This window comes from Barbus barbus (assembly GCF_936440315.1).
Source record: "Barbus barbus genome assembly, chromosome: 32".
Classification (NCBI taxonomy): Eukaryota; Metazoa; Chordata; class Actinopteri; order Cypriniformes; family Cyprinidae; genus Barbus; species Barbus barbus.
The window spans coordinates 19297733-19321956 of record NC_136760.1 but is presented as its reverse complement, the minus strand read 5'-3'; the positions used below and the strand labels follow the sequence as shown (position 1 = coordinate 19321956).

At 40.7% G+C, this 24224-nt stretch overlaps 1 protein-coding gene across 1 annotated transcript in view; it reads left to right on the top strand.

Annotated features, from left to right (window-relative positions):
- The first annotated feature begins 2002 nt into the window (after positions 1–2002).
- Positions 2003–24224, top strand: part of LOC306852254 (pro-neuregulin-3, membrane-bound isoform-like) — a 160976-nt gene continuing 138754 nt past the window's right edge. The window contains exon 1 of the mRNA XM_079388965.1: positions 2003–3875. Within this exon, the coding sequence (XP_079245091.1) occupies positions 3017–3875 (859 nt within the window). The 5' untranslated portion in view covers positions 2003–3016. The remainder of the gene's footprint in view (positions 3876–24224) is intronic.

The window sequence follows — 24224 nt, the reverse complement described above, 5'->3', positions numbered from 1 at the left end:
TCAGTATTTCAGGTTAATTTACAGATACTTCATTGTAGAATGTGTTTAAGCACATAATGTATCTGGTTGCCATGACGATAACTTCACAAGCTTGTTTCTGCTCCCTACAGTTCTCTTGGTGTGGCTTTTAACGAAAATCCTAAATGAAAATGTTTTTCAACATCAAGTTGAAAGAAGCCCATCCATTTATTTGTACAACATGTGAAAATGTAAGACACTTTGCTTTCACTGTAAAAGAACAGTTTACTTCACTGATGGAAGTTACTGTAATTGGGCAGAATTTTCTTCTGACAATGTTAGATAGTTTTATGCTGATAATTGATTTATGAAATGTAATATTTAAAGTAAATTTTCTGAATTGTATGCTATAGATTTTATGATGATTTTTTTGTTTTATTATTATTATTATTAACCTTGTAATGTTTATTCAAAGTAACTGGATCTTTTTGAAAATGGTCTTTTGGAGAGTCTTCTCTTTGGTGATATATGCTATTGCTATACTTCTCCAACAATTTAAAAAGAGCTCACCTAAAAAGTTCCTTTCTTTTGTTAAACACAAAATGGGAATGTTGGTATCCAAACAGTTGATGGTAGCCATTGACTTCCATAATATTTGTTTGCATACCATGGAAGTCAATGGGGACCTTCAACTGTTTGGTTACCAACACTCCTCGAAATATCTTCTTCTGTGCTTAACAGAATAAAGAAACTCATACTGATTTGGAACTTGAGGCTGAGTAAATGATGACAAAATTAAGATTTTTTTTTACATGCAGTTTGTTACCAGTGTGTTACAAATGACAATGAAAATGCAGTTTTATTAAACAACAGTTTATCTCTATTTGACATGATTTGTGGTCGATCAGTTTTATTCGCAGTGCGATGGGAAAATATTTAAAAAACCTCTCCATAAAAAACTGTTGCTTTGAAGGCATGCAAAGTTTTAGTGGGTCTGAAAAGACACATAAACAGTTGTTCATTCAAATTAAAATGTTTATCACAACTAATTTTAGCACTGAACATTTATCTCATTGTGAACAGGCCTTTAAACCCTGCCTCTCCACAATCACATTAATTTTTAAGTGCAACAACCTCACCTCAAAATCCAATCAACAACTGAAAGATAGAAGTCACTTTTTTTTTTCAGTTGCCCTCTACCCCTGAGTGTTCTGGTTTGAGACAAGTTGCCCTACAATGGCACAAAGACTGTATGTGTCTATCTGTCTTCCAGAAGCCTCTCCTTATGCCGTCCCTCAGGCACTCAGGGGTGTGTTTGTGAGACGGGCGTCTGGGAGGAGTTGAACTACTTTACCTGTGCTGCTCTTTCTCAACAACTATTGCTGCTGGATGTGGTACTGAAACAAATTTCCTTTCCTTTCCTTTCCTTTCCTTTCCTTTCTTACTTTTCCATTCTTTCTTTCTTCCTTATTTCCTTCTCCCCCTCCCACCTTTCCTTCCCCTTCCCTTCTTTCCCATTTCTTTTCTTCACTTCTTCCTTCCTTCGTTTCTTGTTCACTTCATGTTTCTCTTCCCTTATTCCTTTCCTTTCATTCAGCACCCTCCCTGCTCTTCCTTGTCTGGCCACAAACAAGCTCAAGTACAGTCATTGGGCAGTTTATGTTTGTCAGTCTGGACATATGCAGTCAACAGAGATGGAAGGGCCAGGAAGGGAAAAGAGTGGCTGCTCAAGAAATTTATAACTAGTATCATTCACACACCCCCACCCCTCTCTGAGACACACACACTCTAGAAAACACACATGCAGACACACACTGCAGCCTCTAAGAAAAGCAGCCGCATCAGTTTTCAGAGCAGCGCTCTCTCCTTTCTCCCCCTCCCTTCTCTATCTCACCCTCTCCCAGTCTCATGCTCACCCACTCACTCTCCCTCCTCTTCTGCTTTCTCTCTGTCGCACATTCTATCGCTTGCTCTCTCTCTCTGGTTTCCGCTCTCTCTCTCTCCCTCTCCCTCTGCTTGCTTCTCTCACACTCTGTGTGCCTGTGTTTTTGCCAAGGTCTGAGTCTTTCAGTGTGGGAATGTAGCAAGCTTAGAGACAGGACTGCCTTTGAATTCTGGTGCAATGACGGATGCAGGGCAGAGGCTCGGATGTACACTGACAGAACAGGAGAACTAAGGGCAGGGATTGGGAAAAGGATCTGATGGATTTAACCCTCGCAGCCGTCTATGCCTGATCAGAGTACATCATTCTCCCCCGCTCTGCTGTTCTCTCCTGTGGGGTGGATTACCGGCTGTCTGTGTCCACTGATGCACCGCTGTAGAGACTAGAGGGAAGATCCAAGCTGCGTAGCCAGAGACGAAGTGCCGTGTCGGGGGAGAGAGAGAGAGAGACGCAGAACTGTCTCTTGAGTGGAGCTGTGCTTCTGCCGCTACCTGAGCTTCTTCACGCACACACACACATATATACACACACTCACACACAAACACATACAGAGGCAGGGCTGCGCCAGCCGCGACGACCGATGCGTTAATGCAGCTGTGAGAGAAGATCTGCAGCAGGGAGCTGCCCTCGCTCAAACACTCAAGGATTTATAAGGAAAATTTGACTCCGGGCAGAACACCGACGGATCTGCAAAACTTAATTTTTGTTCTTTTTTTCATCTCTATATATGGCGCATCTTGGGAATTACCTTCAGTTCTACGGAAGCTGAACTAAACAGAGGCTCGTTCCCAAAACCCGCTCTTCTCCCAAACCCAGTCCTCTTTGATTCCTGATCGAGTGTGTGTGTATGTGCGTGTATGTGTGCGTCTGTACGTGACTATTGGTGTCTTTGAGTTTTAGGGTTTGTTTATTGTATTTGTAAAGAATTACTATTTATGTGTTCATATATATAGGCTGATGTCTGCTGTGCTATTCATATGAGTAGTCAGTATTGCATGCATCTTTAGCTGTGGAAGAGTGTTAAATGAATATTAATGAGATGCCCAGTTTTGGCTCCCTCCCCAGCCCCCTCTGCTGCTTGCACTACTTCCTGGCTGGGCCCTGAACCCCAGAAGCATGAGTGAGAGAACGGCACTAGGGGCCACCATGGAGACCATGACCCTGGAGGAGCCCGGGGGTGAACAAGCCTCTCCCCGGGCCCCAGGGCCACTCCGCTATGGCCCCTGTGCGGTGTGGCCCCGCCAGCAGACCTGGCTTTGCGTTGTGCCCCTACTGATGGGCTTTGTGGGCCTTGGCCTCAGCCTGATGCTTCTAAAATGGATTGTGGTGGGCTCAGTGCAAGATTACGTCCCAACTGACCTGGTGGATGCCAATAGCATCGGACAGGACCCCATTTTCCTATCTAAACCCAGTGCCCTGCCCAAGGGTTCCGATGGCTCCACGTCTACCACTTCCGGCCCGCCCTCAGCGGCTCCGGGTTCAGCGACCCGAGCGGCTGAGGGTACAGGTACAGTGCAAAGGACTCGAATTGGGCAGTCCTCAAACCACACGGCCAGTAGCAGTAGCAGCAGTGGAGGAGGTGGTGGGGCCTTAGGGGGAGGCTCGGGAAACAGAGCTCCACACCTGCATAACAGAGTGGGAACGCCATTGACCAACACCACTACCGCCACCCGAGCCACCAATCCTGCCCCACCGGGAGGAAAGGAGGTGACCCCACGCAGCACCACTGTCCGCAAACCCAACGGGGAAGGTGGAAGCCGAAATGCATCTCCTTCTGCACGGTCTGGGCCACCAAGTATGACCACCACGAGCACGACAACCACTACGATTATGACAAGCACAACCACCACCCAAGCGGCCCAACCGACCTCCACCCTTGCGTCCCCCTCCAAGCCTGGTCAACGCTGGAACCATGGGCGCTCCTCCAAGGGCCCTTCAACCAAGCCTACACGCCCACATCATCGCTTCAGGACGCGTAAGTGTGATCATCTAAACATTTTGATTGTATACATGCATGAATGTGGGTGTGTAGATATGTTTGTGCGTGTGAGCTTGTCCCACCGTCTGGGATGATGTGATTATACGAAACACCATTTTTGTTTTTTGCCATATACCCACATTATTTGGTAAGGTCTCATTATTTTGCTTGCTACCAATAAAATCCCTTTCCAGCTTCTTATGCATCAGGATAGATACCTATTCCAGCTCTCTTCTCGGCATTACAAAAGAGGCAGTCAGGCAGTCTAATAGCCTTCGTGCTTGCTGCTGAGTTCATTAGTTCTGCATGTTAATGAGAAAGCACATAGACAACTGTTTTCATCTCTGTCTTTATCCTCTCTGTATGATGTGGACACGGTGCTGCCCACTTGCTCTGTTTGTTTCATATCAGTTTTCAGGAATAATGACTCCCAGTGTTGCAGCTTCCGTGTTTTTCCCAATAGCATTAGCATGCTCTCCCATTTAAAGTAGGTCTATTGTTAGAGAGAGATTTTGCCTGATCTAAAGCAGATATTCAAGGTGAGAGGAGGAGAGACAGATAGAAGGCAAAAGAGGAAGTGTAGTGCTGGAGAGGTGCTAGCTGCTCTCGTCCTGTCAGTGGAGATCAGGTCTTAGGGTGGAGATTCTATTTAGATAAGTAAAGATATGAGTACTGCAGTAGGTATGGTTGGTAGACTTGAGGCAGTGGATACATGCTAAGACACTCACGCAGGGAGTGCGTGCACACACACACACACATTCACTCACTCACTAGAGAGAACTGAAGAAGAGAGATATGAGAACACTGCAAATGGGAAATAGTATTTACATTGTAATCTGTGTGTATATGACTCCATGTATGTCCTTATACATCTGTATGATAATACTGTCAGTTCCAGTGTCAGCAGTGCTATTTTGAAATCGTAGCTGTCAGGCCACAAGCTACTCATATTTTTGTCAAGCTAGTAGTTTGCTACATTAAGGCTACCTAACAGGCTACTTATTCTTTTAAATGCATATATCTTGGTATATTAGTTATTCATGTATTTTACAATTTAATTAATAAAAATAGTGGGGTTTTAAATGAATGAGCAATGTTAATTATGTTTGCTATACTAATACTGTAAAATACAGGACAAGGATGCATTTTTTCCTCCCAATCTGTTCATTCACATGAAACCTGAACAAATCAGTTCAATAAAATTAACCTGATATTGCGATGCTACATGTGAGAGACATTTCAGGAGGGAGCATGTTTGATTGTTCCCACATTTGGTCAAACTATATGGTACACATTGGTAAAAGCAGCTTGTTACTGGAAAATCTAACCTATACTAATTTGAAAGACGCCAATCTGCTTTCAAGCTACTGAATTAGTGAGTGTGGGTTAGGTATTCTCTAACACTGCACAATTTACTCATAAATCCCAAAAGAATGTGCTATCCAAACAAAATGCAAGTTTGTTTTCAGTAACTGAAAAAATGAAACTCTGCATGCTAATTTGATATACTTCTGTAATCAAATCTGGAACGTTGTTTCATTATAAAGCAAGGTGTTAAAAGCATCAATTTTGTGTCAGCACCAATTAGTTAGCATGGAGTTTGAATGTCATCCAGTCCTGGGCCTTTAAAAAGCCCATTGCAATGAGAAGACAATTGCAGAGATAACTTAAATGCATTTCACATTAGTGCTCCCATTTCTTCAATAATTGTGTTTTGGAAATCACGGAGAGGTTTATAGCACATACAAATCTAAGCAGTAAACCATGGTTTGTGTGTTCTCTTAAGGAAAACAAGTCAAGATTTGCTTCTTTATGCCCCTAGGCAACGTTCCCATAGCTGACTTTTATTGAAAAAAATATATATGTATTTTTTTCTATAGTTATGTGTGAATATGTAAACTGAAACCAACACCCTAATCAACAGTGAGAACATAGCAAGCTGTTTGTATAAAGAGAAGCTGATGTATAATTTAATACCACACATTCTCTCCCAGCAGGCACACAACGTCATATGACGTTAATATTAGGTTGGATTTAGGTCGCGACGTCAGGTGACCAAAATTCAATGTCAAGCCAACGTCTAATGACAACGTTTATTTGACGTCCAAGACCGACGTCAATTGACGTTGATATTTAGTTGTTTTCAGGTTGTGTTGGGAAGTAACCAAAATCCAACGTCGAGCCAACGTCTAAAGCCAACGTCATATTGACGTCAAATACTGATATACAGTCGTCGGGTATGGCAACCAAAACCCAACGTCGCCTAGACGTCATAATGGTAACGTCCACACAACGTCAGATTCTAACATCATTTGACGTTGTTTTTAGGTTGTGGCATTTAACTAACCAAAATCCAACGTCGAGCCAACGTCTAAAGCCAACGTCATATTGACGTCAAATACTGATATACAGTGGTCAGGTATGGCAACCAAAACCCAACGTCGACTAGACGTCATAATGGTAACGTCCACACAACGTCAGATTCTAACATCATTTGACGTTGTTTTTAGGTTGTGGAATTAACTAACCAAAATCCAACGTCGAGCCAACGTCTAAAGCCAACGTCATATTGACGTCAAATACTGATATACAGTCGTCGGGTATGGCAACCAAAACCCAACGTCGCCTAGACGTCGTAATGGTAACGTCCACACAACGTCAGATTCTAACATCATTTGACGTTGTTTTTAGGTTGTGGCATTAACTAACCAAAATCCAACGTCGAGCCAACGTCTAAAGCCAACGTCATATTGACGTCAAATACTGATATACAGTGGTCAGGTATGGCAACCAAAACCCAACGTCGCCTAGACGTCATAATGGTAACGTCCACACAACGTCAGATTCTAACATCATTTGACGTTGTTTTTAGGTTGTGGAATTAACTAACCAAAATCCAACGTCGAGCCAACGTCTAAAGCCAACGTCATATTGACGTCAAATACTGATATACAGTCGTCGGGTATGGCAACCAAAACCCAACGTCGCCTAGACGTCGTAATGGTAACGTCCACACAACGTCAGATTCTAACATCATTTGACGTTGTTTTTAGGTTGTGGCATTAACTAACCAAAATCCAACGTCGAGTCAACGTCTTAAGCCAACGTCATATTGACGTCAAATACTGATATACAGTCGTCGGGTATGGCAACCAAAACCCAACGTCGTCTAGACGTCATAATGGTAACGTCCACACAACGTCAGATTCGAACATCATTTGACGTTGTTTTTAGGTTGTGGCATTAACTAACCAAAATCCAACGTCGAGCCAACGTCTAAAGCCAACGTCATATTGACGTCAAATACTGATATACAGTGGTCAGGTATGGCAACCAAAACCCAACGTCGCCTAGACGTTATAATGGTAACGTCCACACAACGTCAGATTCTAACATCATTTGACGTTGTTTTTAGGTTGTGGCATTAACTAACCAAAATCCAACGTCGAGCCAACGTCTTAAGCCAACGTCATATTGACGTCAAATACTGATATACAGTCGTCGGGTATGGCAACCAAAACCCAACGTCGCCTAGACGTCATAATGGTAACGTCCACACAACGTCAGATTCTAACATCATTTGACGTTGTTTTTAGGTTGTGGCATTAACTAACCAAAATCCAACGTCGAGCCAACGTCTAAAGCCAACGTCATATTGACGTCAAATACTGATATACAGTGGTCAGGTATGGCAACCAAAACCCAACGTCGCCTAGACGTCATAATGGTAACGTCCACACAACGTCAGATTCTAACATCATTTGACGTTGTTTTTAGGTTGTGGCATTAACTAACCAAAATCCAACGTCGAGCCAACGTCTTAAGCCAACGTTATATTGACGTCAAATACTGATATACAGTCGTCGGGTATGGCAACCAAAACCCAACGTCGACTAGACGTCATAATGGTAACGTCCACACAACGTCAGATTCTAACATCATTTGACGTTGTTTTTAGGTTGTGGCATTAACTAACCAAAATCCAACGTCGAGCCAACGTCTTAAGCCAACGTCATATTGACGTCAAATACTGATATACAGTCGTCGGGTATGGCAACCAAAACCCAACGTCGCCTAGACGTCATAATGGTAACGTCCACACAACGTCAGATTCTAACATCATTTGACGTTGTTTTTAGGTTGTGGCATTAACTAACCAAAATCCAACGTCGAGCCAACGTCTAAAGCCAACGTCATATTGACGTCAAATACTGATATACAGTGGTCAGGTATGGCAACCAAAACCCAACGTCGCCTAGACGTCATAATGGTAACGTCCACACAACGTCAGATTCTAACATCATTTGACGTTGTTTTTAGGTTGTGGCATTAACTAACCAAAATCCAACGTCGAGCCAACGTCTTAAGCCAACGTTATATTGACGTCAAATACTGATATACAGTCGTCGGGTATGGCAACCAAAACCCAACGTCGACTAGACGTCATAATGGTAACGTCCACACAACGTCAGATTCTAACATCATTTGACGTTGTTTTTAGGTTGTGGCATTAACTAACCAAAATCCAACGTCGAGCCAACGTCTAAAGCCAACGTCATATTGACGTCAAATACTGATATACAGTGGTCGGGTATGGCAACCAAAACCCAACGTCGACTAGACGTCATAATGGTAACGTCCACACAACGTCAGATTCTAACATCATTTGACGTTGTTTTTAGGTTGTGACATTAACTAACCAAAATCCAACGTCGAGCCAACGTCTTAAGCCAACGTCATATTGACGTCAAATACTGATATACAGTCGTCGGGTATGGCAACCAAAACCCAACGTCGCCTAGACGTCATAATGGTAATGTCCACACAACGTCAGATTCTAACATCATTTGACGTTGTTTTTAGGTTGTGGCATTAACTAACCAAAATCCAACGTCGAGCCAACGTCTAAAGCCAACGTCATATTGACGTCAAATACTGATATACAGTGGTCGGGTATGGCAACCAAAACCCAACGTCGACTAGACGTCATAATGGTAACGTCCACACAACGTCAGATTCTAACATCATTTGACGTTGTTTTTAGGTTGTGACATTAACTAACCAAAATCCAACGTCGAGCCAACGTCTAAAGCCAACGTCATATTGACGTCAAATACTGATATACAGTCGTCGGGTATGGCAACCAAAACCCAACGCCGCCTAGACGTCATAATGGTAACGTCCACACAACGTCAGATGCTAACATCATTTGACGTTGTTTTTAGGTTGTGGCATTAAATAACCAAAATCCAACGTCGAGCCAACGTCTAAAGCCAACGTCATATTGACGTCAAATACTGATATACAGTCGTCGGGTATGGCAACCAAAACCCAACGTCGCCTAGACGTCGTAATTGTAACGTCCACACAACGTCAGATTCTAACATCATTTGACGTTGTTTTTAGGTTGTGGCATTAACTAACCAAAATCCAACGTCGAGTCAACGTCTTAAGCCAACGTCATATTGACGTCAAATACTGATATACAGTCGTCGGGTATGGCAACCAAAACCCAACGTCGCCTAGACGTCGTAATGGTAACGTCCACACAACGTCAGATTCTAACATCATTTGACGTTGTTTTTAGGTTGTGGCATTAACTAACCAAAATCCAACGTCGAGTCAACGTCTTAAGCCAACGTCATATTGACGTCAAATACTGATATACAGTCGTCGGGTATGGCAACCAAAACCCAACGTCGTCTAGACGTTATAATGGTAACGTCCACACAACGTCAGATTCTAACATCATTTGACGTTGGTTTTAGGTTGTGGCATTAACTAACCAAAATCCAACGTCGAGCCAACGTCTAAAGCCAACGTCATATTGACGTCAAATACTGATATACAGTGGTCGGGTATGGCAACCAAAACCCAACGTCGACTAGACGTCATAATGGTAACGTCCACACAACGTCAGATTCTAACATCATTTGACGTTGTTTTTTGTCATGATACGTGCAGAGAATGAGGCGAGAACTCAAGTGCAGGGGAATGGTGAAGTTTTAATAATAAAAAGAAACAAAACAGAAACATAAATTACCCCGAGGGGAAAAACAGACTGACAGAGCAATGCAAAAACGAGGACTAGAAAACAGACATGACTTACTGCACCAAGAACATATGACAACGTGGCCGAACAGGACTGCAAACACCAGGATCATTTAAAGGAGACAAACGAGGAGGCACCAGGTGTAAACGCTGAGACAATTAGGGAATAACAAGGAGGGCGGGGTCAACAATCAACCGGGGGAACACATGGAACAATCACAACACAAACCCATGTGCTCAGACAAGACAGTGACATCTGGTGGCCAACCAGGGCACACCCACAGGATACGTGACAGTTTTTAGGTTGTGACATTAACTAACTAAAATCCAACGTCGAGCCAACGTCTTAAGCCAACGTCATATTGACTTCAAATACTGATATACAGTCGTCGGGTATGGCAACCAAAACCCAACGTCGCCTAGACGCCATAATGGTAACGTCCACACAACGTCAGATTCTAACATCATTTGACGTTGATCTTCAGTTGTTTTTAGGTTGTGGCATTAACTAACCAAAATCCAACGTCGAGCCAATGTCTTAAGCCAACGTCATATTGACGTCAAATACTGATATACAGTCGTCAGGTATGGCAACCAAAACCCAACGTCTCCTAGACGTCATAATGGTAACGTCCACACAACGTCAGATTCTAACATCATTTGACGTTGTTTTTAGGTTGTGGCATTAACTAACCAAAATCCAACGTCGAGCCAACGTCTTAAGCCAACGTCATATTGACGTCAAATACTGATATACAGTCATCGGGTATGGCAACCAAAACCCAACGTCACCTAGACGTCATAATGGTAACGTCCACACAACGTCAGATTCTAACATCATTTCACGTTGTTTTTAGGTTGTGGCATTAACTAAACAAAATCCAACGTCGCGCCAACTTCATATTGACGTCAAATACTGATATACAGTTGTCAGGTATGGCAACCAAAACCCAACGTCGCCTAGACATCATAATGGTAACGTCCACACAACATCAGAATCTAACATCATTTGACTTTGTTTTTAGGTTGTTACCATATTGACATCAAATACTGATATACAGTCGTAAGGTATGGCATCCAAAACTCAACGTCACCTAGACGTCATAATGGTAACGTCCACACAACGTCAGATTCTAACATCATTTGACGTTGTTTTTAGGTTGTGGCATTAACTAACCAAATTCCAACGTCGAGCCAATGTCTTAAGCCAACGTCATATTGACGTCAAATACTGAGATACAGTCGTCGGGTATGGCAACCAAAACCCAACGTCGACTAGACGTCATAATGGTAACGTCCACACAACGTCAAATTATAACATCGTTTGACATTGATCTATAGTTAGTATTAGGTTGTGGCATAAAATAACCAAAATCCAACGTCAAGCCAACATCTTAAGCCACGTTCATATTGACGTCAAATACTCATATACAGTCGTCAGGTATGGCAACCAAAACCCAACGTCTCCTAGACGTCATATTGGTAATGCCCACTCAGTGTCAAACTCTAACATCATTAGACGTTGGTCTTTTGTTATTTTTAGGTTGCGGTATTAACTAACTAAAATCCAAAGTCGAGTCAACGTCTCAAGCCAACGTCATATTCATGTCAGTTACTGACATTCAGTTGTTAGGTATGGCGACCAAAACCCAACGTCACGTAGATGTTATAATGGTAATGTACACACAACGTCAAATTCTTACATCATTAGACGTTGATCTTTTGTTAGGTTTAGGTTGTGGCATTAACAAACCAAAATCCAACGTCGAGCCAACATCTTAAGCCGATGTCATATTGACGTCAAATACTGATATAGTCATGAGGTAAAAAAAATAAATAAAAATTTCACAAGAGAACTGTACATTTAATGCTGTTTTTACAGTATTTTTCTGTTATTTTAAATTATTAGCAAAATTCTTTAGAACAACTTCTATAAATTAACAAATGTTATTTTAAGTAGCTATAATGTTATTAATCACAAATTATAGTAGTTCTCATTTTTTAAGACAGGAAAATGGTTGTATTATTTATACTCAATTTTTTTCTGTTGTCTTAAATTGCATATAAATTAATGTAAATTCATACAAATAATCTGTAATATGTAGCTCATTAAAGGTTTATGTCCATAGCTGTTTAGCATTTTTCTTTGAAATTTTAAAGCACATCATATCAGTTTTATATTTAGGTGTTTTTACATTTAAACTCTGCAATTCTGAACACAAATATAGCTGACTTATTTCATTACATCAAAATATGCATAGTCTGTTTTTTAAAGCTGCACTACTCTCCAGGTTGAAACTTTCATGCCTCTGCTCACACACCATCTGATCCAAATAGCTTTGCAATGGAAATTGTGAACAGAGAAAAGTATGCATAATCTTTAAAAGCTCAAACAAAAACAAACAAAAAAACATTGACTTCACAAACACGTCATACATACATCGAAAAATATTGGTATGCTATCTGATCAGAGTATGCATTTGTTATTTGTGTGAGAGAAACCCTATACCTACTGAGAAATTTGAAATGAGAAAAAAACAAGAGCATAGAGAAAAGGGTCTGAGAGGACTGGAATGCATACATTCCATGCAATGTGTAGAAAACATACATTCAAATATGGAAAATGTAGAATCCTCAATTTGTCAAATGTGCATGTCTGCGTTATGGAAACACCTTGCTGTGAGGTGACTGCATAACCACGGAGTCATTTGCTGTTGCAAGCAATACAGTGATGAAATGAATAAGAGTACATTCATTATCAAAGGCCTCAATTATTGTTGAATTAGTCGCACATCAACATTTACAGTTTACATTTTCCCATACCACGAATGCTGTAACAGCATTGCCACTGCAGTCAACAGTGTAATCTGTAGACAAATGTTGCAATTATGACAGTGTTTGTAGTAAGTGTTACTGTGGACAAAGGAATAAACCTAAACCAACAGGTGGTGTAACACTTACAGCAAAGGGTCAGATATAGAAAATGCCACAGTTGTAGGCACAGCTGCATTTAGGCATAAGAGTTATACAGTTGAGGCAAGGGATTTGTTAAAGTTCAAAAGGGTCATCATTGGTCATGTGAATGTAACTGTAATTTACAAGTATAGCCAGACATGTACACACCTTCTCTGTACTCCTAAACCTAACCCTATTTTAACTATAAATTCATATGGAAATTATAGGTGAATAGTGAATGGCACAGATGTACCTGACCCTGGTTTTGAGCATAAGTGAAAACACAATTTTACCAATTACTTACATGTAACAGCCTAAAAAATAAAAATCAATACATATTTGCTATCTTTTGTTTAAAACATTTTTTTTTTCTACAGTTACAACGTTGTTTGACGTCTCTATGTTGCTTTGTTCGTGATTGGTTAATCTGAATGTCATCCAGGAATCTGACCAATGACAGCAGGGCACGCCTCCTCCCGCTCAGATTTGAATATTGAGCTCAGTCGTTACAGCAGCTCTGTTTATCTGCAGTCCTGCTCCGTTCAGTGCTCTAGGAATGGCTTTCACATGATTGTCGCATATCTGACAGATGAGTTATTATTTTGACCGATTTTGAGTTATGCGGTGTCGATTGAGAACACAGACACAATGGCTATGGACACATAATGGAAACACAGAAGGTAAGTACCTCTTATAAATGTTTTTTTGTTACTGTTAAAGTGATATGATAATCGCGATGACAAAATCTGTTACTGTGTTTTGTTATTATGTTTTAATACTGTCCAGATAAGGCTGTGTGACGATGTCTTGGGCATGATTAAAAGTGACTCGTTGTTGTTGTTTTTATATTGCGAAATGTAAATATATCCGCGTAGCGTTAGTACTACAAGTTCTGGAGGTTTATGTAATAGATACATATACATGAATGACAGAATAAATAGCGGGAGCTGGACCTTAATATGAGTTAAGTACTGAAGGCCGCCTTTTGCTGATCTTATTTTTAATAACAGAATGAAATAGTAAAAATAACGATATTGTTATTTTATTGTAAAATAAAATGTCTCACTCTGGAACATGAACAACTGACATGTGTTCAACAGAGAGATCATGAAAGCACCTGAAGAATACTATGTAAACCATGCGTTCGGATCCAACTTACTGCTAGCTGCTAAGTGTTTGTATAAAGCTGGTGAGTAGCCAAACTTTCTGTAAGCCTGTCTGTCTCTGTCTCTGTCAGTAAGTCAACAATTACTATTGTTTTATTAAACCTGTTAAATATGTGTGTGTGTGTGTGTGTGTGTTTTCCCTCTCATGGTCCAGAGGTTTTGGGATTGAAAATCTTCTGCCATATGATCTTCTGTAAAAGTGAGTATTCATAATGCTTTAATGATCATGTGCCGTTATATGTGCTGAAATGTGAACATGGGCAAAGCAGGCAAACTCTGCACCAAGGCACCACTCTGATTCAAACTTAATTCTTGAGTTTAGCTCACTCAAAATCAAAACTCCCTCATCATTTTCTAACCCTCATGTCTTTTTTAATCTTCTTTTGTGTTCCACAGAAAAAAAAAGTCAGTTATGCAGGTTGGAAAAGACATAAGTGAGTAAATGATGACATAATTTTCATCATATCCACCTTATTCTTCACATAAAAATGGCCCATTTATAGATTTTATGGGTCTTGCTTCCAGATATTTTTACTTTTTTAGCTGTACAGAACTGCTCGTTTAGGTGCTTGATATTGCAAATTGGTTTGTCATACCATATTATTTTAGTGTATTATCTTAATTATGAACACACTGGTTTGTAATACAAACAGTTTTACTATTTACTGCATGTTGTTATTGTTATTTAAGGCTAATGAACTTGAAGTCTCGCCCATAGGCTTACTTCTGCGTTTAGGAATAAGGTGGATGAAGTATGAAGATACTTGAGTAATTTAATGATCTCCTCAAGTACATTTGTTAGACATCACCCACGTGTGATAGAAAAGCAGTGTAAACAGATTAATAATTTTATTAGTTAAAAATATACAGGTATTAGCATTTTAGCAATTGATAAAAATATTATATTTATTTTTTTAGTGTACTAATTGCCATTTTTTTTACATCTGGGAAAATTTGTTGCGAATACTCATTTCTTTATTTGTATTTCCTGTAGCTCAAATAGTAGAGCATGGCGCTAGCAACGCCAAGATCATGGGTTCGATTCCCAGGGAAAGCAAGAGCTGATAAAATGTAGAAACTGTAACTTGAATGCAGTGTAAGCCGCTTTGGATAAAAGCGTCTGCTAAATGTAAATGTATTTATAATTACAAGTAGGGTTAACTTGTAACTTGCTCAAGGGTACCTCAAGCCCTGTTTACACTAGTGGGTTTCCTGCCAGGACTGAGACTCGAACCCATGACCTTCAGGCTACGAGTCTGCCTCTCTAACCATTAGGTCACAGCTAAATAATTAAATTAGTCAGAATATCTCAATGTCAAATGTTGTTTAAAGAAAAGGTACATAAATGGAATCCTCCTTTTTAAGGACTTTTCAATAAATCTGTCGTCTTTTTTTTTTTTTTTGTATTTTTATTTTTTATTTAACCCCCAGATGCAGCAAGGATCCAGCTGATTACTTCAGATTTGGAGGACTGCTCTTTATCTACTGTGTCTGTCACTTCTGGTGCAGAATCATGGACCTTTATTTGTATGTTTTGATTTTACTTTTTATTACACTTGTGTAGCTAGTATTCAGGATTAAAATACAATGTAATTTTTTTCCACATATATTATCAGAGCTATATTGGAGCCCAAAAGGGTCAATCGAATATTGATAAAAACACTATAAACCTGATTGGGATAATACAAGCTAAAGTACAGTTCCCTGCACAATCTTTTTCAAAGAAAAAATTTATGATACTAACCCTAATTTTTTCAATTGCTTCTCAAGAATTCCTCTTCAGGAAATTTGTTTACACAAATTTACATCTGAATAATGAAACAGTTTTAAAGAGATACTCCACCCCAAAATGAAAATTTTGTCATTAATCAATTACCACCATGTCGTTCCAAACCCATAAAAGCTTTGTTCATCTTCTGAACACAATTTAAGATATTTTGGATGAAAACCGGGAGGCTTGTCAATGTCCCATTGACTGCCAAGTACATTACACAGTCAAGGTCCAGAAAAGTATGAAACACATCGCCAGAATACTCCGTCTGCCATCAGTGGTTCAATCATTATGTTATGAAGCGACAAGAATACTGTTTGTGTCAACGTAGCGCCATTTTGGAGATTACGCCCTGGACACAAAATGTGTACACTCTTCTGTATCAGCCTCGACACAGGGATGCGTCTTCTGCGTTGATTTATGCTTTGATTTGAACGCAAACAGCGCATCCCTGTGTCAAGGCTGATACAGAAGAGTGTATGTGTTTTGCGTCCAGGGCATAATCTCCAAAATGGCGCTGTGCTGATGCAGAGGAGACGTTACGGTGCCTAATTGTTGAATAAAGTCATTATTTTTGTTGTATTTCTATATAAAAAGTATTCTCATCGCTTCATAACATTACATAACATATTCTGACAATGTGTTTCATACTTTTCTGGACCTTGACAGTGTAATTTACTTGGCAGTCAATGGGACAGACAGAAGCCTCCCGGGTTTCATCCAAAATTGTGTTCCGAAGATGAATGAAGCTTTTACAGGCTTGGAACGACATGGGGGTAAGTGATTAATGACAATTTTCATTTTGGGGTGGAGTATCCCTTTAAGCCTGGAATACACTACACGACTTTTAAAAATCTGAACAGATTTTTAAATCACCAGGCATCATACACTTACCGATTTTGTAAATAATGACAAAGGAAAGCTGGGCATCATATATAATTAGGCCTGGAATACACTACACGTTTTTTGTCCTGATTTTCTGCCAATTTACAGTCTGGAGAAGTTGACACTAGTTGCCGAAAGTCAGAGCCAATCTGCAGATTTGATAGTTGACCGATTCAACAGAAAATCGCATAGTGTATGATAGTCACAGACTCCGGTTTTTTAGCTTCAGACTCAGATTCTATCCAGTTGGAGGATATCAAAAATGTTTGATATTTTCAGCCGATTTTAGAACGTATATTGTTTCCATTTGTCACGCGTCTCCAAGGCTCATGTTTCTGAGTGAGTTTGTTGTGCTCGGAACAACTTTAAAGTCTGGTAGTGTATGATCCTCGGTCATGTAGTGTATGATGCCCAGTTTTCCTTTGTCACGATTTACAAAGTCAGTATACAGCCAGGTCCATAAATATTGGGACATCGACACAATTCTAACATTTTTGGCTCTATACACCACCACAATGGATTTCAAATGAAACGAACAAGATGTGCTTTAACTGCAGACTGTCAGCTTTAATTTGAGGGTATTTACATCCAAATCAGGTGAACGGTGTAGGAATTACAACAGTTTGCATATGTGCCTCCCACTTGTTAAGGGACCAAAAGTAATGGGACAGAATAATAATCAAATCAAACTTTCACTTTTTAATACTTGGTTGCAAATCCTTTGCAGTCAATTACAGCCTGAAGTCTGGAACGCATAGACATCACCAGACGCTGGGTTTCATCCCTGGTGATGCTCTGCCAGGCCTCTACTGCAACCGTCTTCAGTTCCTGCTTGTTCAGTTTTGTCTTCAGCAAGTGAAATGCATGCTCAATCGGATTCAGGTCAGGTGATTGACTTGGCCATTGCATAACAGTCCACTTCTTTCCCTTCAAAAACTCTTTGGTTGCTTTTGCTTTGCTTTGGGTCATTGTCCATCTGCACAGTGAAGCGCCGTCCAGTGAGTTCTGAAGCATTTGGCTGAATATGAGCAGATAATATTGCCCGAAACACTTCAGAATTCATCCTGCTGCTTTTGTCAGCAGTCATATCATCAATAAATACAAGAGAACCAGTTCCACTGGCAGCCATACATGCCACGCCATGACACTACCACCACCATGCTTCACTGATGAGGTGGTATGCTTAGGATCATGAGCAGTTCCTTTCCTTCTCCATACTCTTCTCTTCCCATCTCTCTGGTACAAGTTGATCTTGGTCTCATCTGTACATAGGATGTTGTTCCAGAACTGTGAAGGCTTTTTTAGATGTCGTTTGGCAAACTCTAATCTGGCCTTCCTGTTTTTGAGGCTCACCAATGGTTTACATCTTGTGGTGAACCCTCTGTATTCACTCTGGTGAAGTCTTCTCTTGATGGTTGACTTTGACACACATACACCTACCTCCTGGAGAGTGTTCTTGATCTGGCCAACTGTTGTGAAGGGTGTTTTCTTCACCAGGGAAAGAATTCTTCGGTCATCCACCACAGTTGTTTTCCGTGGTCTTCCGGGTCTTTTGGTGTTGCTGAGCTCACCGGTGCGTTCCTTCTTTTTAAGAATGTTCTAAACAGTTGTTTTGGCCACGCCTAATGTTTTTGCTATCTCTCTGATGGGTTTGTTTTGTTTTTTCAGCCTAATGATGGCTTGCTTCACTGATAGTGACAGCTCTTTGGATCTCATCTTGACAGTTGACAGCAACAGATTCCAAATGCAAATAGCACACTTGAAATTAACTCTGGACATTTTATCTGCTCATTGTAATTGGGATAGTGAGGGAGTAACACACACCTGGCCATGGAACAGCTGAGAAGCCAATTGTCCCATTACTTTTGGTCCCTTAACAAGTGGGAGGCACATATGCAAACTGTTGTAATTCCTACACCGTTCACCTGATTTGGATGTAAATACCCTCAAATTAAAGCTGACAGTCTGCAGTTAAAGCACATCTTGTTCGTTTCATTTGAAATCCATTGTGGTGGTGTATAGAGCCGAAAATGTTAGAATTGTGTCGATGTCCCAATATTTAAGGACCTGAATGTATGTATGATGCATAGTGTTTTAAAAATCTGTTCAGATTTGAAAAGTCATGTAGTGTAATCCCGCCTTTAGAATTAATAGTCGTTTGAAACTTGTAGATATTTTGTATTTCTTGTGCTGAGAATATTTAATTCAACTCATTAACTTCTCCTCAAACTGTTCTGTTAATTGGTACAGTATTTTAAATGTTGAAATGTATTTGAAATGTATTTCCTTTCAAATTTGCACTGTTTTACTTCAAAAACTGAATGATTGCATTTTCAGTTTTGTACAGTATATGTAGAGACTTTGTATTTTGTCTTTCAAAATAAAACTTTTAATTTACAATTGTCAGCATCCTTTAACACTATAATTTTTTGTTTTTTAATAACCTGTAAAATAAGAAGTGTTTCTCTGTAGAACGTTTAGACTAGTATTTTACTTTTAGCACTTTATTGAATGCGTTTGATCATAATAATCTAGGAAAATCTGTGAAAGGACAGTGTTCCTCTGTACACGGTTTAGTGATATCACTTTATTTAATTGGTCAGTAAAAAATCCATAAAATAACAGTTTTACACTGTTAAAAAAAAATAAAGAAACGGTCAAATGACTGGCAGTAACGGTTGCCAAACATAAAACTGAAGTAAATAAAAAATGGGACAAACCACGCTCATATTGATGTAATGTGGAATACCATTCATTTGCCTTAAATATGGGATGATTCTATGTTAATGTCAAGCCTTGTTTGCAAATTTGTGCTAATATTGCCAACTTACAAAATAATGACAGACTGCTGATGTTACTGAACTCATAGTGTGAAATATCCAAAAACATTGCTTTTGGTACCATATAAGAGTCATAATTTGCTCAGTCAGTTGTTTGTTCTCTCACTTTTGTGTACATACAACAGACCCAAGTAAATGTTTGAAATTGTGCAATATCAGTTTTGTCTTCAGAAGATAAAAGCATAGCAATTTGGGTGGGCCCATGATCTTCCATCTAGCACCACAGTAGAACCAATGTGACATCTACATTAGATATGACAAACCTAACACAAACTATAACAAGCGGTTCATAATGTGTTATGTATAATTAATTATTTGGACATTTAACTCCTCTTCCTTTTGTATTCACAGGTTGATAACAAATGTGGTAATGGCCAGTTTCGATAGGGATGTAATGCAATGTTTGTCCACTGTTGGAGGCTGACAAAAATCAGGTTGACATCAGAATTTAATGTAAGATTGACGTCAACCTCTAATGTTGGATAGATGTTGCATTTTTCATTCTGACGTCAATCTGACGTTGGGTTCTGACATCAATCTGACGTTGGGTTCTGACGTCAACCTGATTTTCATTTTCAACCAAAATACAACGTCTGTCCAACGTTGGGTTCTGACGTCAATCTGACGTTGGGTTCTGACGTCAACCCGATTTTCATTTTCAACCAAAATACAACGTATGTCCAACGTCGGAGATTGACGTCAATCTGACGTTGGGTTTAGACGTCAACCCGATTTTCATTTTCAACCAAAATACAACGTCTGTCCAACGTTGGGTTCTGACGTCAATGTGACGTTGGGTTCTGACGTCAACCCGATTTTCATTTTCAACCAAAATACAACGTCTGTCCAACGTTGGGTTCTGACGTCAATCTGACGTTGGGTTCTGACGTCAACCCGATTTTCATTTTCAACCAAAATACAACGTCTGTCCAACGTTGGGTTCTGACGTCAATCTGACGTTGGGTTCTGACATCAATCTGACGTTGGGTTCTGACGTCAACCTGATTTTCATTTTCAACCAAAATACAACGTCTGTCCAACGTTGGGTTCTGACGTCAATCTGACGTTGGGTTCTGACGTCAATCTGACGTTGGGTTCTGACATCAATCTGACGTTGGGTTCTGACGTCAACCCGATTTTCATTTTCAACCAAAATACAACGTCTGTCCAACGTCGGAGATTGACGTCAATTTGACGTTGGGTTTTGACATCAGTCTGACGTTGGATTCTGACGTCAACCCGATTTTCATTTTCAACCAAAATACAACGTCGGAGATTGACGTCAATCTGACGTTGGGTTCTGACATCAACCTGACGTTGGGTTCTGACGTCAACCCGATTTTCATTTTCAACCAAAATGCAACGTCTGTCCAACGTTGGAGATTGACGTCAATCTGACGTTGGGTTCTGACGTCAACCCGATTTTCATTTTCAACCAAAATACAACGTCTGTCCAACGTTGGAGATTGACGTCAATCTGACGTTGGGTTCTGACATCATTCTGACGTTGGGTTCTGACGTCAATATGACGTTGGGTTCTGACGTCAACCCGATTTTCATTTTCAACCAAAATGCAACGTCTGTCCAACGTCGGAGATTGACGTCAATCTGAAGTTGGGTTCTGACGTCAACCCGATTTTCATTTTCAACCAAAATACAACGTCTGTCCAACGTCGGAGATTGACGTCAACATGACGTTGGGTTCTGACGTCAACCCGATTTTCATTTTCAACCAAAATACAACGTCTGTCCAACGTTGGGTTCTGACGTCAATCTGACGTTGGGTTCTGACGTCAACCCGATTTTCATTTTCAACCAAAATACAACGTCTGTCCAACGTCGGAGATTGACGTCAATCTGACGTCGGAGATTGACGTCAATCTGACCTTGGGTTCTGACGTCAATCTGACGTTGGTTTCTGACGTCAATCTGACGTTGGGTTCTGACGTCAATCTGACGTTGCGTTCTGACGTCAACCCGATTTTCACTTTCAACCAAAATACAACGTCTCTCCGACGTTGGGGTCCAACGTCAATCTGACGTCATATTGACGTCCGGTGCCTGCTGGGCTCTTTCACAGTGCAGTGAATTTTCTCTTGAGCTGAAAGTGCCCTGGAGCGAATACTGATAAGGGAAGGGTGGGGGGACAACGGAGGGCCCTGACCCTGTTGCCAGAGAAGGATCAGAAACCATGCTTTTGGCCAAGGTTCTTGCAGACCACATGTCTGTATTTTTTATTTATTAATACGTTGACATTGTCTGTGTCAGGGTCACTGCTAAAATTCACAAGACTTCTTACAAAGTTTTTTATGGGTGGGCCCTTTTCCCAGTCCATATATCCATAAAGCAGTGTTTCTCAAGTGGTGATTGCTGACCCAAAAACAAATATTAAAATGGCTACTGAAAAACAAGCAATCAAAATATATATTAGTTTGGGGTTGGTAATATTTTTAAATGTTTTTGAATGCTTACCATGGCTGCATTTATTTTTGTTAACAAAACAGTAAAACTGGAACTTTCCCTTTCTCCTATTTTGAATTATGAAATATTATTACAGTTTAAAATGAGTCCAGTCTTTAGTGTCACATGATCCATTAGAAGTCATTCTAATATGCTGATTGAGTTCTTAACAAACATATCCCATCCCATTTGAAAATGGTAGTGCTGCCTAATATTTATAGATATATATATTTTTTAAATAACTATTTAATTCATTCAATATTTAACTTGACCAAACCCTTACTGGGCACCCCACTCACAGGGTCCATGACAATGTACCTGGTTTGCCCACATGACAACAGTGGACAGAAAGCATAGTTGTATGATGCATTAATGCAGTGATATGCTTTTTTGAACAGTGTGCAGCTTTCTGAAAGCGTGTGAAATTTCTTTCTATTGTGAAATATGAGATGGTTGGAGAACAGATTTGCTTCTTGGAATAGATCTGTATCAAACAAGGGAGATGTTATTGTTGGGCCAAACTGTTTTATGAATAGAAATGGCAAATAGAGAAAGAGTAGTGGACTGTAAGTTGGATTTTGAATGTGCAATATTGTGTCGGGTAATACATCACTGTATAATATAATACAAGCCCGTTCCGCCCCTGCTTGGACTTTCTCTCTGAGGATTGTCTGAGAGGGAACATGATGAAATGCACTGGTAGCGGCCATGTGCGAACGCATTCATCTTTACGACTGCAAAATGATCTCATGTTTTGGTGGGACTTGTATGATAATGCACCGGGAAAGACTATGTTGTATATTCCATAGGAGCCCAATTGAATAAGCGAGACACTAACATCGTTTTAAAATTGCCCCAATGAGAGTGCATCTCTCATTCATATCTGTATTATTATCCGATTGTTCTGAAGGATGACTTGCAGCCGTCCATTAGCCACAGCGTTGAAACCTGAGCTGCTCATCTTTTTCCCTGCCTTCCGACTCCATTTCTTTCTCCCTGATGCACGTCGTTACATTTCCTACTGTAATATTATCCTTTATTCTGTCCTCGTCCTCCTCCTTATCCTTATTTCCTTTTTCCTCTCTCCCCCTGTCTTCATGCCTGAGTTTCCTCTATGTGTTTTTCACAGTTGGTCTCTATGTCCTATCTATGTTCGGGGTTGATTTGGCTCAGGGGCCAAGCCTCATTACTTCCTGTGTAAGGAGGCAGTGGGCGGCTGGCGCTCTAAATGCAGCTGGCTATCTGCCTTTGGGGGGCGGGGATGCTTCTTCTCTGACACATCATTGTGATTCCACGCACACCTTCCATGACACAGTGGGAAGCCGGCGTGGTTGAGCGGATTTTGTCAGGTATGAAAGCGCAGCGGCATCGGGAGAGAAACACCAAGAACATGTCAGGCTAAAGCCTGGGGAAAAACATAGCCAGAAAATCACACTCTGGCTTCTAAAATAGAAGGCTCAAGGATGAGAAAAGCTCTGACGTGGCGATTAATAATTTTGACGTGGTAACACATAGCATGCACTCAAGTACAGCGTGCGCCGCAACCCCTGTGGCTCCTGAGGGGAAGGTGTGCCATAAAATCATACACAGGGATTAAAGACAGAAATCCATTTAACGCCGTCTCATGGGAGGTCAGCGAGGCTTTCGCCTAGGCCAAGAGGAGCGTAGTTCCAGCTGCTTCTGCCACACTGCTCTCCCCAGATACCAGCAATAGGGTAGCCACGTGATGTTCGACCACCAATCACAACCTTAGAGGCTCAGACAGTGAGAGACGAACCTTGAGGGAGAACTTCTCACTCCACCTGATGTTTTCCAGGCCTCTCTGAAATGAAGTACTGCTTTTACCTTGCAGATTAGCTGACTTTTATCGGCAAAAAGTGACGTGACATTTTCAGCGGACTTCCAAGTTGTCCTCGTGGTCTTTGTGTAACTGTGCACTTACAGACAGTCCTCTCCGGAGCAGCCTTGTTTGTTAGTGACATTTTAGTACGCCATGAGCGCCGGGCTCTCTCCTCTGTCTGGAGAGAGGGCGAGATTAATGCCCCCCGATGTGTACTTGCGGTAAGTGGCAGTGAAGGCCATCTTAGGCTTCTTTAATGTCACCGTGTGATTTATGTGGACAAAATGTCCGCTGGGAAGCCTAGAGTTTGGGGGACGGAAGTCGCAGTGTAGGCTAAAATATTAATGCACAGAAAGAGAAACATGTAGAACGCATGTG